Source organism: Falco rusticolus, chromosome 4, assembly GCF_015220075.1.
Source record: "Falco rusticolus isolate bFalRus1 chromosome 4, bFalRus1.pri, whole genome shotgun sequence".
NCBI classification, from domain to species: Eukaryota; Metazoa; Chordata; class Aves; order Falconiformes; family Falconidae; genus Falco; species Falco rusticolus.
Window position 1 is genome coordinate 72762613 of NC_051190.1, and position 19368 is coordinate 72781980.

The window sequence follows — 19368 nt, forward strand, 5'->3', positions numbered from 1 at the left end:
CCTGAGCTGACCCTGGCAGGTGGCTGTTGGGCCTCTGAGGTGGGCGCCTGGGCGCCGCTCCCACCGCTGGGTCCCTGACCCGGCTGCCAGGCGTTCAGGCTCAGCCACGCGTTTCCGCGTGTTCCAGAGCGGCGGGGTACCCTGCCGCTCTCGCTGTGCCGCCGCTTTTGCAGGGCTGGGGACGCGGCAGCAGCCCGCGAGGCCCTTCCTCGCGCTGGAGGGGACAGCGGCGCGACCCCGGCGCCCTGCCCGCCCGGGGACCACGGTGAGGGGCCGCCGCCGCCGCCGGGCCCACCGGCCCCGGCCCTGCCCGCCCCGCACCGCCCCCGGAGGCCGTGGCCGCCCCCGCGGGAGGAGGGCGGGGCGCGCAGCGCCGGGCGAGCAGCTGGCGGCGGCAGCGGCCGCGGGGGGACAGATGGGGTGAGAGACAGCGCGCGGCCGGCTGTCAGCGCGGCCGCAGCCCCGCCGCGGAGGGAGCCCCTCCTCCCCGCGGGTGTGCGCCGCTCCGCCGGGCCGGCGGGAGCCATGGCGTCCAGCGAGGAGGACGGAGGCGGCAACGGCGCGGTCGAGGAGAAGGAGAATGGCAAGAAGAGGCGGCTGGGCGCCCTGGCAACGGCCTGGCTCATCTTCTACAACGTCGCCATGACGGCGGGGTAAGCGGGCGCGGGCACGGACGCGCCGCGGCAGCGCGGGGCGGCGGCGCGGCAGCCGCCAGCGCGGGAGCCGCCAGCGCGGGAGCCTTGCCTGCCCGTAGCCCTTGCCTGCCCGGCATTGCCTAATACGGTGCAGCGCTGCCAGCCGCCGGCGCGTCACGGCGGGCCCGCCGCGGAGGTTAAGTATAGCCGGCCCAGGAATGCCGGGCAGGGGTGCCGTGCAGGCCGCGTCCCCCGGCACAGCCGCCGCCCCTCCGCCGCCGCCCGCCCCCGGGCCGCCCCCGCCCCGCCGCAGCCCGCCGCACCGCTCCGGGACGGGGGGAGCTGCCTGCCTGCCGCGGGGCGGCGGAAGCGCTCCGGGGCGCCGCCGGGGGGGTCGGGGCGCCGAGGGGGGTGGCCGGGCTGCCCCGGGCGGCGGTTGCCGCCTGCGGCTGCCCCCGCGGGGGGCCGTGGCTCCGGGCCCGCGCCCCGCGTTACCCCGCGCCCCGCTGCGCCCTGAGCGCCGGCCGTGGGCCAGCAGAGCCGGGGCAGGCGGCTGCGGAGCGCAGCGCGGGCCTCGGCCCAGCGGGCGTTTAGTGATGAGCGGGGGCGAGCGCCGTGGTAAGCCAGGGGGCTCGTTGGCCCTGTGCGCCGTGCTGTCCCGCTCCGCTGCGCGGAAAGGGGGTGTATGACGGGGCATAAGGGCACTCAGGTTTGCGGTGGTAGTGCTTGAAGCACATATTTTCACTTCTCGAAAATTTGTCCTGTTCGCTAAATCTTTGGGGAGAAAACCCCAAACCTATCTAATTATCACATGCTTGAAGGAGAGCTAAGAACGAACACTTTCATATCTCCTAGCCTGTCATTCATCCTGAGAACAATCTTACCTTGGTTACCAGTGGGTGAACTCTCTGCCCTTTGAATCCCGTAGAGCAAAACTGATATGCTGTAGTTGATGCAGGAGTTCAAGCACTGATGCAGACAGCCAGGAGTACGATCGTAATAGCTTTCTTCTCACTAGCATCAGTGAACCTTGCACACATGCTCGTCTGTTCATATATATTGCAGCACCTTTTGAAAAGTGCTTTTACTCAATATAATCTTTTTCTAGTTGGCAAGTTAATGTTGCTTCATTGAATTCCCAGCCTCGTGCTCCATGTGTGAATTTGCTAATGAACACTGACTCTTGCCACTGACTTTTATACGCCTGTAGAAGATTATCGAACCATGTTAGTTTTGACCTTAGGTGCTGATTCAGTATCTCCCACTTCCCTCTCTCCCATCTGTCATTAATATCAAAAGGGATTAAGACATGCAAAATTGCATATTTTAAGTGGAAACAGAGAAATAAGAGATAGGAACAAAATCTTCTGATCTGTTTCATATACAGTTTAAGAGGAAAATAAAAATTTGTAATAGAGCAATACTTAACAGGCGCACTACACAGGGTAAATAAGTAGCAAGAATGGTATGTTTGTCCACATAGTGCAATATAGCAAAATGTTTCTGGAGTTTTAACAAACTAATACATAATTGCTTGTTAACAACCATTCTAATAAAAAAGTGCAGCTTATCTTTTTTTTTCTAAGAAAGGTTTAAGGGACTAAAGTGACAGATCAGTACCCAATCTTACTGAAAGTCCCAACTGGAAACGCTACTTCTATTACTGAAAGTTTTTTCCATTTCCTGGTGATTTGCAATATTCAAAGTACAGGCGCCTTCCTGAGATCCAGAGTCAAAGCCACTAACAACTAAATAAATCAATCTACAGAAACTCACGTCCAAATGAAAATTTATTTAAGAAAAACTTACTTGCAGTCTTTGCTTCTGAGTGTAGTGCAAGATTACTTCTCTCTGCAACCCTTTTGTTACAGAATGAGGTGCAGAAAATGCCTTGTTAGATTAGATGTATTATGACTTCTCAGTGTAGGGCTAGGACAGAGCTGTTGCTGTGGTATTGCCAGCTGGATCTAAACTCCCTGTCACCTTCCTCTTGTCAAACACTTCACTAATTTCACTAACTCTTCATTTCCACAGTGGTGGGAGACAGCATCAAATGAATGCACTTCGGATTTAAAATCCATTATAAAATCTAAGTAACACTTGTGGGGGCAAATTTTGGAGCTCTGGCAGATCGGATTCATGGGCTTAAAGCAGAAGGGATCAAGGAGGGGAATCATTCCTACCATGTGGGGAAGCCTAACTCTATGTGAGTTTGAAATGCCAAGTGACTGCGTAGCAGTAGCTACCATATGTAAGAGTTGTTAAGGTGCTGATACCAAAGAACATGCCATCCGAGGTGAACAGAGAGCTGTCACAACCTATGTGACTCATGCTGTTACAGCGTAATGTGTGTGACCAAAGACCAGTGTTTCCCGGTAGCCCATTCCCAATGTTAGCCAATACCTTATGCTTAGGGAAGAGAATATAAGAACAGGAGATGTGTTAAATGTTTATACAAGTATTTCTCTGAAGATTTATATGCTCTCTGATTCTTCCCCTAAGTATTTCTCAGACCCATTCCTTAGCCAGAGCTCATGTTGCCATACAGCATACTTGCTGTGGCTTTATGTAGAATGAAAGTACTCAGTAATTGTTCCCAATGTCGTCAGACAAGAAGTTAAGCTAAAGTCACTGTTATTTTTGTATTTTTATTTTTAACTCTCAAAATAGCCATCTATAGTTCTGGTTATGCCTGTAGGTCTATATTGAAGAATTTTTGTACCTCCTTAGTCTTTGTGGTTTAAAACCTGAAGTTTCAAACATCTTGCTAGCATCATGTTTGTGAGAATGTGTTATAGCCTTGCATTAAGGATGGAATATGTAGTACGCTATTTGAAAACCTTAATTATATAAACATGGATTAATTATATTGAAGGATGCCTTGCATTATTGTACTGGCTTTGGGCTGTGTGGTGGGGAGCAACCCACGATAGTTTAGAAGTTTGGGGTTTTTTTAGTCTCAATTTCCATTTGAGATATCAATTTAAGTTTTATATCAAGTTCCAGTCTGATTAAAAGATACTATTACGTTCTTTCTTTTACATTGCAAGGGTTATCAGTTGGTATCATTGTTCAGTTTCCTTAAAAAGATATTAAAGAATTATCCAACACCATCAAACGTGCTAGATAAATAAACCTGCACAGCCAGGAGCACAGAGCACCCATCTTTCAGCACTTTGGAGTCTGATTTTCAAGGATAATTTCTCAACACTTTTAAAAACTGCATCATAATAAATTCAGTTGGACAATCACAAACAGAAGCATTCCGATCACTGGTCATATCTGAAAGTCATGAATTGAGGGGGCCATGAAAAATGTTAAAATGATGTGCATAGGTTCTGGTCTGTTACTTATACAAACTTGCAACCCAAAACAGTGGCTTCATTGCCGAGTTCATCATGTGTTTTCAAATGACAGTAACTGACAGTAAAAAATGCTTGAGAATTTAATAGTAAAATGATATACTCACTGCTAGTGAAAAGTCTGATGGATCCACGGTTTTGGGGAGTCCCCTGAATTCAGGTCAGTCCTCTGAAGGTAAACAAGTAATTCTCTATCCCTTTCCAAGTAAAAAGATCAAAGAGTGTAATGTTTATATAACATCATATACAATTTATGTCTAAAGATATTTTTAATAATCTCCTAAGAACACTGACAAGTGAAGAAGCAAAGATATTCTGTGGAGAAAATATTCTACTAAATTATTTACCGTGGATGGATATTTTTAGATTTTTAATTTGAAATGTATCCATTCTTTTTCTTTTGTAGGTGGCTGGTATTAGGTATTGCCATGGTGCGGTTTTATATACAGAAAGGAACACATAGAGGCTTATTCAGAAGCGTTCAAAAGACGCTTAAATTTTTCCAGACATTTGCTTTGCTTGAGGTAAATTTTAAACATTAGTTTGCTTTACTGGATGCTACATATTGTAGTCAAAACACATTATTAACCTGAATTTAATATAAAAATATTATATTAGTACTTAAAGTCCTATTAACTTTCTTTAACGAAGGTTTTCTGGGGGGCAAGGTGGTTTGTGGAAACAAATGGGCACATTTTTTCAAACTTAATTCTAAGATTTCTTTAAATCAAATACTGCCTGGGAACTGCTTCGATTTGAGAGTCTTTAACTCAAAGGGTAAAATCTCTGAAGGCATTCCAGCCAGCAGATCAATCCTCTAGCATAGCAGATATCTTGTCTCCATCTCAAGAGACGATAGCTTCCCCCTTACACATTATTCTTCTGTGCCTTTCCTGGTTCTGCTTATTTCCAGACTGAATTCACATGCTCCATGTAATCTGTTACAACCGCGCACAACTGTGCAAGAGGTGCAAAGTATTCTTTAAATAATAAAACTTTTGCCAGCTATGCACTAGTGGTCTCAGTTTATGGTACATCTATGGAATGAAACTGTTGGATGTATTGAGCACTCAGTTCTTTCCCAGGCACAACATAGAGTGCCTATCTACATTTTAACTTTTTTTCTCAATCTGCCTACATCTGTAGTTCACTAATTTCATGGGGCCAGCTGTGTATAGGCTTTTATGCTATTAAACTTTCACAGTAAGTAATACTACTCAAATATGTCAAAATAATGAAAAGCACTCTATTTGCTAAACATGACTGACCAGAAAACACAATACTTCTGAAGCTTTGTAGTTGTCATTGACAAAATTATCATTAATTTTGTAGTAATGTTATCAAGCCATAATGACTACAGAACATTTTAAAATTGCCATGCATTTAGCATCACTTACCTGACTCCCTCCCCACTGTCCTGTAAAATTCTTCTTTGAATAAGATAATGGAAGGGAAGCTTACTAGTTGAAAAAATAAATGCTTTGTAAGTATCTATATATGTAATACATACAGCTAATTAGGAAAATAAATCTTTTCCATGTGTTTGCACAGATCAGATACCGAGCCCATCACATTGTTGGTTGCCAGGGCTCTGACGTGTATTTCTTTTAAAGGCTGTTAGTTGGAGATGAAAAAACAGTTCTTCAGAATTAAGCCTAGGTTTATATAAATATCAAAAGGCCATGTTTATAGTGTAGATAGTAACATACTGTACATCAGTAACCTCTAACTTATTTTTATTTACAGGTAGTCCACTGTGCAGTTGGTGAGTTCTTTGTTTTAGTTTCTCCTGTAACTAATTAAAACATGAATTGTGGAACAGAAATAACATGTTTCTCTTTTTAAGGAATAGTTCGCACATCTGTGCTTGTGACTGGGGTCCAAGTGAGTTCAAGAATCTTCATGGTGTGGTTCATTGCACATAGCATAAAACAGGTATGTGCTTGAGCAAGTCATGTTTTGATTGTTTTTAAGGAGAAGCTATTCATCCAGTTCTCATTTCACAAGGAAGACCAATTTAAAGATCAATGGCATTCCTACAGAGAATACTTACATACTTCAGTGTGATTTTGGAACTTGGGGTTACAGGATGGAATTTATGTGCTTCTACCCAGGAGACTGAGTCTGGGTCTTAGCTGTAAATCAGCATCGTCTTGGGCGTCGTGCCAGCGTGGTCTGCTTAAGCGAGATCAATGACTACTGCTATTATTTACCAGCAAGTCTACAACAGTGTTACCAGTTCCCCTTCAAAAACTTAAATCAGCACTTACTGAATGAATCTAAATGAAAATATGTCTTAAACTGAGTTTACCTGGATAAACATGGTTGTGATTTTGCAATTTATTTTAGGAAACTTTTCAGTATTTTAATGTTATGGTAATAGTAACATCTGATGACATCCATACTGTATTTTTTTCATTAAAAATATACCAAGTCATACAGCATGCCACAGTGACACAGTCCTGAATGAAAGACGATAGTTTATTTGCCTGGCTGTAGGTGGTTATTGTAAGTGTAGTGATTCGTTAGCAGAATGAGAAAAGCTTACTAGCTTACAGCTAGTAGATAGGGCATTCAGTTCTGTTTCTGAAGGTCTGCTTTCTGTGAAGGGCATGTGAGAATTAAGTGATGGATTTTGAGCCTGTGCTCCTGAATTTCTTTAAACTGAAAAAGCTGAGCCATTAAACTGTCTCACCAGCAGATGGCACATGCCTCTCTGCTGAGGGGGCATCATGGTACCTGCCTCAGTTGTCAAATCCCTTTGTTTCAGTTTGCAGAGGACTTGTTTTCTACACTTTCTCATCTTTTCCTTTACTGTTGCTTTTCTTAACATGAAATAGGCTTTTCATAGTTTTGTTTGTTGGTTTTGTGGTTGGTTGGTGGTTTGATGGGGTTTTTTTGTAAGCTAAGTGTTTTTTTTCTTAAGGGAAAATGTCTCAAAGAGTAACAATTTTTTTATATTGAATGTTTACGTGAATGCTGGAATGTAGTGCTCCATTTTGCCATTTTGCTGTTACCTGCAGTGGATTAAATCTTTAGCATATCCACTCATTTCATTTGTTTTTTCTATCTTCAGTACAGTAGGTCAAGCTGTGTCCAAGAAAAAATATATCTGAGTGTATGTCTGATTGTATTTCATGCTGTTACTGCTTAGCAGGCATGAATGTTCAGGGTCACTTTAGGTGGTGAGAGGCATGTTAGTGATAATAGCCAGACCCAGATGTCTCTACTGGGCTGGAGATTTGCAAGGCAACAGATAGGAATTCTCTGCATACTTATTTAAAGCTCTTCTGCTTGGATTTAGCAGTGTGACATGAATCCAAGTCTGGGTTATCAATGTTTGTCTCTCATCACGTGAGGCTAAGAGCAGCCTAATTCTGTCTTTACCTTTGCTTATTTGTTTGGATGTCTTTGCATTTCAGTTGTTGCTATTCATTTGTGAGTTTGGCAGTATTTTTATTATCTTCTTTTCTTTTGTGATGTTGGTGACATTCTTTCATTAAAAGTGCTCCTTCTTTGACACATTGAGGGTGCGATTTTATGAGATGATGAGCACTTATAATTCTTGACTTTTGACAGAGTTGTGGATTTTCAGCATCTTGACATGTATTAAGCTTTGTCACTGTGTTGCATTTTATTTTAAAAAATCGATTCCCTTTTTTTAAATTTTAACAAAACTTGTGTTACTTTATTTTATTTCACAGACATCCCTGGAGCTTTTCAGCCTTCAGGCATGGAAGTGTATTACAAAATTCCTCCTCTTTTAAAGAAAAGAAAATTACTTGCGTGTAATTCTTCTTCTCAGAAGGTAGTGTTTGTAATAGATCCCCAGGTGCCTTCTTTGTATTTGGGGACTTCTGTTTATTTGTTCACCTAGAGTGAAAAAGAACCAATGTTTTGAAACACCAGAGGGATGTGTTACCTACCGATGAGGCAGTTTAATGACTCAGAACTTAAATCTTAAACAGGACTGTTGAGTGACTTTACCCAAAGCTCCTGATCTATCAACTGGTCTTCATTTAGCGATCCATCTGTGTTCCATCTCCTTAACTATCTTACAGCTCCTTGAAGTCTCCCAGATTTGATCTTCTGTGACCAGGTTCTAGTTAGTAGATTATACTGAGCAATTCCTTTAGTCTAAAGTTTCATGGAAGCATGCATTATAATGATGAGGAAGAAGCAAGATAAAAAGTAAGAGAAAGTCTAGGAGACAGAGTACTGAAATGCAGAACAGGTAAAAACTGATTTTGAAAGGAGCGTGTCTTCTGTAGTGGTGTTTTCTTTTTGCTGTTTTGAGGAGTAAGAAAATAAATCAAGTACATCAACCACAGATAAAAAGAGGGAGACAGCATAGTGAAAACGCAGGTAGAGAATAAAGAGGAGGAATAAACTTAATTATAGGGGTTTATATTTTGATATTTGCATAATGCATAAAGATTGCCCAGTTTTCAAAATGTCTGTGTGTTAGTAAATACATATGATAAAGAACTGTACATGGTAATGATATCAGCATATCACTTCTATGCCAAAATTTTCTTACAAGACGTTAGTTCTGTTCCATATATCTTAAACAGAAGTCTGTTGCAGTTTGCACAGAAAAGAAGCTTAAGGATGAAAAAAGTGTTGGTTCTTTATACTTCTGCAGATCCAGAATGAGGAGAGCGTTATTCTTTTTCTGGTCGTATGGACTGTGACAGAGATTACTCGATATTCCTTCTACACATTCAACCTGCTCAACCATTTGCCATACTTCATTAAATGGGCCAGGTGGAGATGTCTTGTACTTCAGTTTCTCATGGTTCTGTGCATGTTAGTTTCACGCATGCTGAGCTAACACACAGGAGAGCAGATGTTTGAGCTTCGGTTATGTGTCAGCAGAGTGCAAAGTCAGTTGCTTTCTGTGCTTGGGATCATTGTTAGTTGGTTTAAAACGTTAAAAATATTTTAGCTGAGATTTTGGGGTGTGATTTGTTCTTTGCTTTCTGTGTCTCATGTTTGAACTCTGCTTTCACTTTAACTTTTTTTGCTTTGTCTTTGGAGTCATCTTTTAACTTACAGTATGACTCCTTAAGATGCTTTTGAATACAGTGCCCAAAATTAAGCACTTGTGTCTTTGTGGATTTCAGGTCTTTGAAAATGTGGGAGGAGTTGTCACTCAGTCTGTATGCATATAATTACTTTATGAGAAGTTCTGCTTTATCAGAGCTTTTGTAAGGTTATATCCGTGCAGTGAAGCTAAGTGTCAGCAGAGTGCAAAGTCAGCTGCTTTCTGTGCTTGGGATCATTGTTAGTTGGTTTAAAATGTTAAAAATATTTTAGCTGAGATTTTGGGGTGTGATTTGTTCTTTGCTTTCTGTGTCTCATGTTTGAACTCTGCTTTCACTTTAACTTTTTTTGCTTTATCTTTGGAGTCATCTTTTAACTTACAGTATGACTCCTTAAGATGCTTTTGAATACAGTGCCCAAAATTAAGCACTTGTGTCTTTGTGGATTTCAGGTCTTTGAAAATGTGGGAGGAGTTGTCACTCAGTCTGTATGCATATAATTACTTTATGAGAAGTTCTGCTTTATCAGAGCTTTTGTAAGGTTATACCCATGCAGTGAAGCTAAGTATTAACTTAGTTTAGCTCACATAAAAAGTGTATTCCATATCAAAACTGCTCTGATTTTGAAACATTCAAAGTTGGCCACTAGATCACATGTATTACAGAGACTGCATATTTATCAGGAGACTTAACAGGAAGAGTAGTATTATCTGTAGTCATGATTTGAAAAATATGTATGAGACAGACACTGTCAGAAGGAAAATATATAACCTACTTGCAGAGCAGGCAACTCTTATTTAGAAGAGTGTGTTTGTTTTCCTTTGTTTTATAGTTAATGCAGTTCTGATGCTTCTAATGCACTTTTTTGATATGTCTGGTATTTATGTCCACTCTGATAATACACTATCTTTTTGCTAATATCTAGGGTGGTAGGCTTGGTTATGTTTAAGCACTAAATGGCAAACTTAAAAATAATCAGGTCTGGTTTTGTTAATAATTTTTTAATGTAGGCTTCAGAAAGAGAAATGCATTCAGAAAGTACTACATTGCAGATAAACTTTTTGCCATCAAATCAGTGTGTCTTGGATGACAGAATTTTTGTCTCCTTATCATAGACGATAGGGAAAACTGACATTGTCACAGCAGAGATATATGATGAAGTATACTATAAACAAAACATTTGAAAATGTATTATCTTTTCATAGTGTCCAAAATATTCCATCAAGATTTATAGATAATCAAACAGCACAACTGGGCGTAAATTCAGTTCTGCAAGGGACCTGGAAATTTCTCATCTTGAGCTTATAATTGTAAAACATACGTCTTCCATTGTTAATAGGTATGCTCTAAAGTTTAGTTCAGAATTTTTACTTTTTTTTTTTTTCACTGTATAGAGACAAACGTGTGCAGGTCATGGCATCGGTTCCTTCTTATACCTCCCCTAATCTGTTCTCTGACCGATGAGTCCTTTAAGCCCATTTCCTCCTAGGAGGGTTTCATGTTTTGTCACTGCTGTTTTGGATCTCATCTCTTTTGGTCATGGAATGCACACTGTACCTTTCTGTCTGTGTGACCGCTGTCATTGCTGTTCCCTGCATGAACTCGAGAGCTGTTCCTTAGGAGAAACCACATTTCCATGGTGTACACTATGCGTAAGGACAACACAAACCCTATTGATTATGTTTTTCATTTTGTCACCGCCTATGTGGCCTATAACATTCAATCCACATTTTCTTTAAACTGAACGCCTTCACCTTTTATTTGAACACCTTCTTCCCATTTTAGAATAGATCTGATAGGTTTCTAGCATACTATGGTTCTAGCATAGATGGTTTTCCATCTCCATTAGTGGTAAATAGTATTATTTGGATTCCTCATGTGGCAGTGGGTAAAACAGGCTTCTGATGTTTCTCAGCATTTTCATGTAAAGAAATTACAATACACAGGGTTGACCCAGTATGCATACACTGTGACAAAGTTATGTAGGATCATCTGAATTTGGGATCCAGTTTGAATCCTGTCAGTGACAACAGGAGCAAGAGCAGTAAATTTAAAAGAAGTCATTACTGGAGACTATAGATTTCTGGTTTTTTTACTTATTAGTATTAGAAAGACATATAAACATTCTAATACTTAACTTTTTTTAACTAAAAGGGCCGAGGAATGCATTCTCTGTAAACCTAAGCAATGCTATCCAAAGTAACTGAAACTGATATTCTGTGCCATGTCAGGATGTGGTCCTTGATTTTGGTGCAGGAGCTACTGTAATACTTTTCTGTGCCACTAATAATAGCAAGAGGAAATTTTAAATTCGTGGGGTGTTTCTCACAAGGGTTTGTTGTTTTTTTTAATGCAGATACAACTTTTTTATCATTTTGTATCCTGTTGGAGTTGCAGGTGAACTGCTAACCATATATGCTGCTTTACCCTATGTGAAGAAAACAGGAATGTTTTCACTGAGACTTCCCAACAAATATAATGTCTCCTTTGACTACTATTACTTCCTTATTATTGTCATGTTCTCCTATGTGCCATGTAAGTATTACTTAACAGTAGTAACGCTAAAAACATAACAATCAATTAACAGCACTGCCGGAAACACTGCCTGTAGTTAAATTTGCTGGACATTTTCTGCTATAAAAACCTGTTTTCTGCTGACCCCAGCTTTGCTGTGTTTTAATTGGTTAGACTGAAATTTTCCATCCTGTTATCTGCCACAGAACATGAGCTGTCTTAAGTAAAATTTCAGTGAAAATGATAAAAACATTTCTAAGACTCGGACAAATTAAAAATCTTTTTGCTTAACACACAGAAATGTCTGTAACTGTGTTGCTGAGAATTTCTAATGCCCCTGCCACTTTGAATCATTGACTTTAAAATTGTCCTGCAAGTTGTGCCAGAGGTTTGCCTTGTTTTTATTGCCATTAATATCCATTCCCTGGTTTAATCCAGTTGTCTTTGTACTTCTGGATACCAGAAGCCACGGATCAATTGGCTAACCAGAGCTAAGATTAGAGAGGCTATCTCTCTTTCACTTCCAGTGCGATTTCCACTGGTACTTAAGCAGTGTAGCAAGGAGAAAGCAACCTGATTCAGATATAGCACCATGAATGGGGCTAGACCAAACTGCGCAAATAGAATATTTTAGATAGTCTGGACAATGAAGCTAGAAACAAGACAAGAGATTAGGGAGAGGCATTGAAAAGCAGGAAAACTGAAGTTTAAAAGGTTTGTGATGTGCATCCATAAAAGGTATTTGTTTAAGAAGTTGACCTTATACTGTGATTTTTTTTGCCGCAAGAAATCGTGAAGGCAAATGAGAGAGATTAATATCAGTAAAAATTTCCTAAGCTATTGTAACTTACTAACAGTTTTACAATTGTTTATATAACTTAATGCTTCAGGAAGAAATTTGGTTTTCTATCCACTAAATATAAGGATCAAATCTTATCAGCTGGAGAGTAATGGAACAGATCACAGAGGGCCAGGAGAGGGGGAGCTTCTCACTTCAGACTTGAACAAATAGAGTAAATTTGTATCCTTCTCAAGTCTTAATTCAAACATGCTTACCTTAGCACAGATTTGAATACTTCAGGCACTGTCAGAAAGTGGTAAGTCCTGTTTATACATAGAGAGTGTTGGAGGGAAGTTCCTTGAACACAAGGTGTATATTCAGGGGGCCTTGTCTGATGTTTGAGTAATTACTGTTTTGTAGTTGACTGCAGTGTTCATGACTTGCTATTATTTACCTTAACCAACTGCAGCACTGTGTGCCATAATTTTTCTCAGTTCATCATTCTGCAAAATTGTATTTTTCCATTATGCGATCTGTTGAATTTTTTGATCTAACTTGCTTTCTTTTATGCTTTGATCAAGTATTTCCACAACTCTACTTCCACATGCTGCGACAGAGAAGAAGGGTGCTTCATGGAGAAGTGATTGTGGAAAAGGACGATTGAATCAAGCTGTGTAACTATGGTGCTTTTAATGGAAGAAAAGAGGGTAAAAAACCAAAGCTTCCTGTGATTTTTCTGAGTCCAAGTTTTAAAACATGGAACAAGAATAAACTACTGTGCATAAAATAGCATGGACTGTATTATTTTTACAATTAATATATCTTCAGACTTACCTTTTCATCCTTAGTTTTACCTTGATTTTTAATTATTCATTTCTTCAGACAAATTATTTTCTTATTTCATTAGTTTAACAAATAGCTGTAAGAATTGGAATAGTTGACTACTGTGCTTTCTGTTCTCAAAGTTCTTTTATGACCTGTAGTCATCATCAAGAACTGAAGGAGAGCTGATAAGTTGTAATGAAAGTGAGTCTTCTGGAAAACAGAGCATGAATTAAGTATTGATGTTTTTCATAGACTAGGTGACTTAAATGTCATTTAAGCTTTATATTAAATAATACTTTTCCAGTTATAAGTACTGTTAGCACGTTGTTCAACATTCTTTGAATTACAGGATCACACTGTAGAATTTCGGAAGGACTTTTGAAAGGAGCTCTGTGTATTTTCATTTGTAATTTTAAAGGTCTGTAGAATAATAGATACAATATTAACTGGTTAAAAGTTTGTGCTGAGGAGTAGACTTGATGTGTGCCTACCTTTCTCTGGTCAGTGGCTGGAATGGGGCTTGTTTGCAGAGGAAGACTGTCAGCATGTTTCCTATTCTACACTTATATATGCATAAAAATGATGGTATTGCATTTAGAAACTGTAGCTATAGTGAGATATTTAACTTCTTATAAATAGCTAAGTGGGGTAAAATAATATTCGAAATAGTGTCTTAAAATATAAGTTGTGCTTTGAATCATCCCCTTGTGCAATTTTAATTGCTCCCTGCCCATTAATTGTTTATGCTGTGTTGACCTAATTCTGTTTAATGTCTTCAATAATCTGCAAGAGGGATCTACAGTAGATTAATAAAATTTACACATGATATTATGCTATATGATACCTGAGTGGGAGAGGTCCAACAGATTAGATGCAGCCTAAGAGATTCAGAGAAAAGGTAATGCATTTGAGGAAACTTGGATACTTGTGGAGAGAGAAGATAGAAATGTAGTGATGTAGTAAGAAGCCTCCACAATGTAGGCAACAAAGTTGCTTCTGGCATCACTGATGTCAAAAGAAGAGTATATATGCAAAAGAGCTGCGTCAGGCAGCTGGAAATCAAAATACTTATGATTGCTGAGGTCATTTCTGAAGCATGGTCTTGTATTTTGGGTACTTCAGGGGTGAGGAATTGAGTCAATCTTCTGAAAAGTCAGAGAACAGTAACAGAATCAGTTGAAGTGAGAAGGAAGTCAGAAAGACTGAGTTGTTAAGTATGTGTAACTGTTTGTTATATGATAAATAAATGTAAAGGAAGAAGCTTTCTAAGTATGAAGGTGTAAATACAACTGTTTATATACTTTGAAACAAGGTTAATATCCAATGAATATCAGGAGAAGTATCCTACCAATGAGATAAGTTAGGTCATGGATGACAAAGCAGCGCGGATCAATGCATACAATTGCTTGGAAGGTTTTAAGTTAGATGTAATGCAATAGTGGAAAATAATCTTCCTTTGGCAAGAGTTTGAACGACATACTTGAATAGGTAGTTTCCATTTTTAGCTTTGATGATTCTATGATAATACAGCTTTTTTTACAATTGTAGATACACCTTTTTCTGCTGTATCTGGTAATTTGATGAAAAACCAAGGATTTACTACATCCCTAACTTTCAAATTCCATTTTGTGCCTTAAATTTGTGGTATTTATGCATGTCTTCATTACCTGTAAATTAGTTTTCTTATAAATGATGACAGGTGCATAGTGGACTTGAAATAGAATAGTTATATTTCTTACAATTTTAAAAAGTGTAATCTTTGTATTTTTTAGAACAAATTTCACGCAAGGTGCTATCATTTATTACTTCTGGTTTATATGCAGCTAATATTATTAAAAGTTTAAAATATAGATTAAATTTACAACACTGCATCACAAAATAGTTGTGTTACACATGTTCAGACTAGCAGCTGTATTTGTGCAAAGTTCTTAAGAGTACTGTTCTATAAACTTCACTTGCTTTTTGATCCATGAGGAACATCATGGCACTTTTTAGAAATATTTCTCAGTTAGCAAGCAGAAGAGTGTGATGAAATACGAGTAACTAAGATTAGATTAAATTCCATGTCTCTTTTTTTACTGTCAGGGCAGCTCACTGAAGACCATAGCTATCGATTCATTGAAAATGCATTGGATACTTTAAGAATGTGATTTTTAAATCCTTGATCCGATGAGTGTATCCCACAAATGCTATTCCTGTAACAAAAGGAATACCTGCACTATAATATGTATTATATTTGTTTTCATTGTGGCCTAAGGATATTATCATATGTCAATCAAGGAGCTATTTATATATCCTTTTGTACATGTGACAAGAAAAAAATACAGCACCGTTTGCTGAAACCTTGGCTTTGCACTTTCATAAAGCAACAGTGCACAAGGTAATGATACAATTTTAAAAGTGATTTACAGCTAGAGAAGAGTCTTGCTAAATGATAAATGAATAAAAATAAAGCTAAAAATCATTACAGTATTGCTTCAGTGTTTCATAGACCAGAGAGATTGCCATGTAGATTAGTTTACATGGCATGCACTATAAAAAAACCAAGCAATGTGTTCTTTTCTTCCTCATCTTTGATTAAAGCCTTTCACTGAAGCCTCAATGTATAACTTTTGCTTTAGTATCTTCTCAAAGATCGTGAAAATTGCAGGTAGAGTCCTCTTACCGTTGACTTTAGATGGGCCAGGATTTTATCCTAGGTAGCTTACTTAAACTTCAATATAACATCATGAAACATTTAATTAGTTTGTTAAGTGGACATAAAAGGTTAAGTATGATTTTCTTATGGTGCTCTCTTTCCAACTTCTTTTTGACACCTGTCTTTTTGTCTTCCTCTCTGCAATATTCCTGGTTTTCTAAAGCATTGAAATCCTCCTGCTTATGAAAGATTAGGAATATATTCAGGCATCAGTGTCTTTAATGTTTTGATGTAGTCTTCAACAAATTATTCATAAAAGGTGTTTTCTTACTTGTGCTATATATGCCTTCTGGAATGGATTAATATAGAGTATGACCTTATAAAGCTTTTTAATGTCAGTACATAGGAATAAGCATTTGGAAGGAGATTCCTATTCATCAGGTGACATTTCCTACTATTGATAGTAACATAAATACACCATCCTTTTCATAAACTCCAGCTGAAAGCAGTTGGATTTCTTGAGGTTCCCCCTAACACTCACAGGCAGTTCCCACTGGGAAAGGCTGTTCTGGGACTGATGGGGTGAATCACCTTGTTTCACAGCTCTGCCCAGCATGTCGAGGCCAGACCCTGGCCTCAGGGCATGGGCAGTACAAAGGAATATGACACTGAGAAATTGCATCTTCCACATTAGCTGCCAAGAGGGTCACTGAGGCCATTGTGAACAGTAGTTGATGGGCTTCATTTCTCTCACCTCTCACTGTGCAGGATGTGAGAAGAGAGGGGAGCTCAACGTGCTCTCATACCTTCTGCCTAAGGAGCTCACGAGATCAGCTGGGAGGATCTCTATGCACAAAAGGTGTGTTAAAGAAAGGACTTTTCTGCTCCATTCAGCTATCTTAGTATCTATAAGCGTGCATTTCTTGAAATACTGGTAAGCCGAGATAGCTATGCCACACTGCTCTCGATAGTTCAAAATTAACAGCCTTGGAGAAATGGTGCAGTGTGCTGCTTCTGATTCCCATTGAACATAACATTTAGTCGGGGTCACGTTAGTTAATGGAGAGATGTCAATCGACTAGTTAACAGGGAGGTGCGTGGAGACCTTTTCTGTGACCAGAGGGAACCTACCTCTTCTCAACAAAGAAATACGTGCATTTTAAATCTAGGTCTAGCTACTGCTCTGCCTGTGGTACCTGCAGTCTTCACAGTAGTTTTAGTGGGTATTTGGATATTTATATGATTAATAAACAACCTAGAATGAAAACAAGTTACAACCATTACAATAAATTATAATTTAAGGTAGTTGCTACATTAACAGTTTTTGTGAATTCAGCTCTTAATTAATCTGCCTTAGGAAAAAAAAGGAAGGAACGTTAATGCAAATAAGTGTTCTGCACTAGTCAGGAGTGCTTCATAAATCAAAATTTTCAGGCAGGCAAACTGGCTGCAGTTGTTTATATAGGGTTGGTTAAATGTGTTTTTGAACAAAAAGGTTGAAAGCTTTTCTGATAATTAAATTTTATTTCATAATGTATATTTTAAAATGTGCTCAGAGATACTGTATTATTTATTACCAGTTTACAATTTCAATTCATGCTGAACATACACTTTTTATAGATGATTAACTGTAGCCCATTAAAATGTTTTATTTTAATGTCTGTTACAACGTTTAAGAAACAAACACCTCATGTTTCTGCAAAGCTCTGTGTTCTCTTGCTCAAGTGAGTTGCAGTATTGTCAGTGCCTATGAAGCTTTGCAAGGCTGTTAAAGCAGCAGGTTTATATTTGCCAAGGATAGCTCCTTAAACTTGCTTTCATGATGGCACGCCTTAACAGTGGTTGTATTCTTGGTTCAGTGTCTGGTACTGTACACCGCTGATGCTGTTCCAGGGGTCTTGAGTGCCTTCAGTAGGACTGAAGGCTTCACAGATGTCAACAAGTGATTCATCCTTACCAGATTGAGAAGACCTGTCTTGTGAACTCTTAGATTACAAAAGTAACTAAATCTGACAAGTAAAATTAAGGCTGTACCAAGACAAACTGTGGAGAACTTGGATGTTGGGTAACTCTAACCCTCTCATAGGAACTTGCTGTCAAGTTCAGGCCCAAAACTGGCAGTGGCTTTCGAGTTCTAAAATGTACAATACTTTCTGTGTCATGTCATGTCAGCTGAAACATGGCGTCGTTTTGTTCACAGCTCTCTTTCTTCTCTGCTCAGTCTTGAATGTATTTTATGTCCGTTCAGTTGATGGCTTTGTAAAAGTGTAAGTACAGAAATATTTATCTAAGTGTATCATGTATAGAATTGTACTTGAGGATTCTTAATAATGTAAATGCACCACAGCTGCTCATTATTGTTATTTTTTCTGAAATGCATTATCATTAGCGGTTTACACAGACAGGAAAACAACACAATATGATACTTTTAGTAACTTATTTATTTGCAAAGATTGTAAGATTTATTGAGCTATAAAGTCAGATATTTGTTTTAGAGACTGTTAATACTGTAGCACTGTAGAAATTCATGATCAATTAAAAGACATTCTAAACTTTGTTCTATTTGACTTCTTTTTTTTTTTTTTTTAAGCATGTAGAAGTCAGTTCCTACAAATCTTCAGCACATGACACCAGACTGGTATCTGTGTACAAATACTATACTTTTTATCAGGAGTTATTTCACAAATTAATCTTGACATCCCCTGTAACATACTTAATATTACCCAGCCTTCCTTTTTTTTTTAAAAAAAAAAATATATTCCATTTAAAAAAGGGGTAGGTTTGAGTAATAATACTGGTTTATCAAGCAAGAGGGGAAAAAATACAGGGCAATAAAGAGAATGTATAACATCTGTCAGCTTGTTTGCGGACAATTGTGTTACAGTGGTCCTGAAACAGGTATTACAAAAGTGGATATTTCAGTGTTTTGGATCAGAACTGTTCTGTGGTATTAACCTTTAAGGGGGGTAGAGGCAGTGAACATCCTCTGGCTGTCCTTTGCTAAGTGACTAACAATGACATTGCATCTATGAGGATTTTGTTGCCATGACAGTAGGATAAAGCACTATGTGAGCATTCACACCTACTTCTTTTGAATTAGGAATCAAGTGGTTGTAACCCCAAGGAGCTTAACTGAGTACAAAGGCTAAATCCTGTTAGTCAGATGCATTGTAATGGAAACGTAGATCTCTCAATCTGAAAGTCACAGAAGATGTCTTCTGATCTATATTTACAGGACAGGATTTACTTGTCCTGGCCCTCTACCAAGGTTAAACCAGTCAGATTTCTATAGAAGCTAGTGGAAGAATATCCAGTGATCTCAACAGGAGTGTGATTGGACTTCGACATTTATGTATTCTGTTCTGTATAAATCTGGATTTACCAGGGAAAGAGTAAACTGTAGCCTCCCTGTTAGCACTGCCTGGGAGAGAGCACGCGCTTGTTGCGCGTTATGCTGTTGTGTGGTGGCTCATCTGCCTCCTGGCTTTACAGTGCACCTGCAGCCAGCTCTGCTCTCTGTGAAATGTGCCAAAGGACCAGGAAATCTCCAGCATTACACTGCTATTGC

At 39.4% G+C, this 19368-nt stretch overlaps 1 protein-coding gene across 2 annotated transcripts; it reads left to right on the forward strand.

The window, feature by feature from the left end:
* Window positions 1-372: 372 nt before the first annotated feature.
* HACD1 (3-hydroxyacyl-CoA dehydratase 1) lies at window positions 373-18357 on the forward strand. Of its 2 annotated transcripts, none has more exons than XM_037384944.1 (7): window positions 373-653; window positions 4404-4521; window positions 5744-5762; window positions 5850-5932; window positions 8643-8764; window positions 11399-11577; window positions 12919-18357. In XM_037384944.1, the coding sequence occupies exons 1-7, from the start codon at window positions 526-528 to the stop codon at window positions 12999-13001; spliced, it is 732 nt and encodes a 243-aa protein (XP_037240841.1). In that variant the 5' UTR covers window positions 373-525; the 3' UTR covers window positions 13002-18357. The 2 variants fall into 2 exon arrangements, with proteins under 2 accessions (XP_037240841.1, XP_037240840.1); XM_037384943.1 differs by having other exon boundaries at window positions 374-653; window positions 5844-5932.
* The last annotated feature ends 1011 nt before the right edge of the window (window positions 18358-19368 follow it).

Bases quoted from the DNA above. Each gene is read 5' to 3' on its own strand.
- HACD1 (XM_037384943.1), top strand. From the start codon at position 526: ATGGCGTCCAGCGAGGAGGACGGAGGCGGCAACGGCGCGGTCGAGGAG. The intron at 8,765-11,398 runs GTGGAGATGTCT...TTTTTAATGCAG, and splicing joins TACTTCATTAAATGGGCCAG to ATACAACTTTTTTATCATTT. The intron at 11,578-12,918 runs GTAAGTATTACT...GCTTTGATCAAG, and splicing joins CATGTTCTCCTATGTGCCAT to TATTTCCACAACTCTACTTC.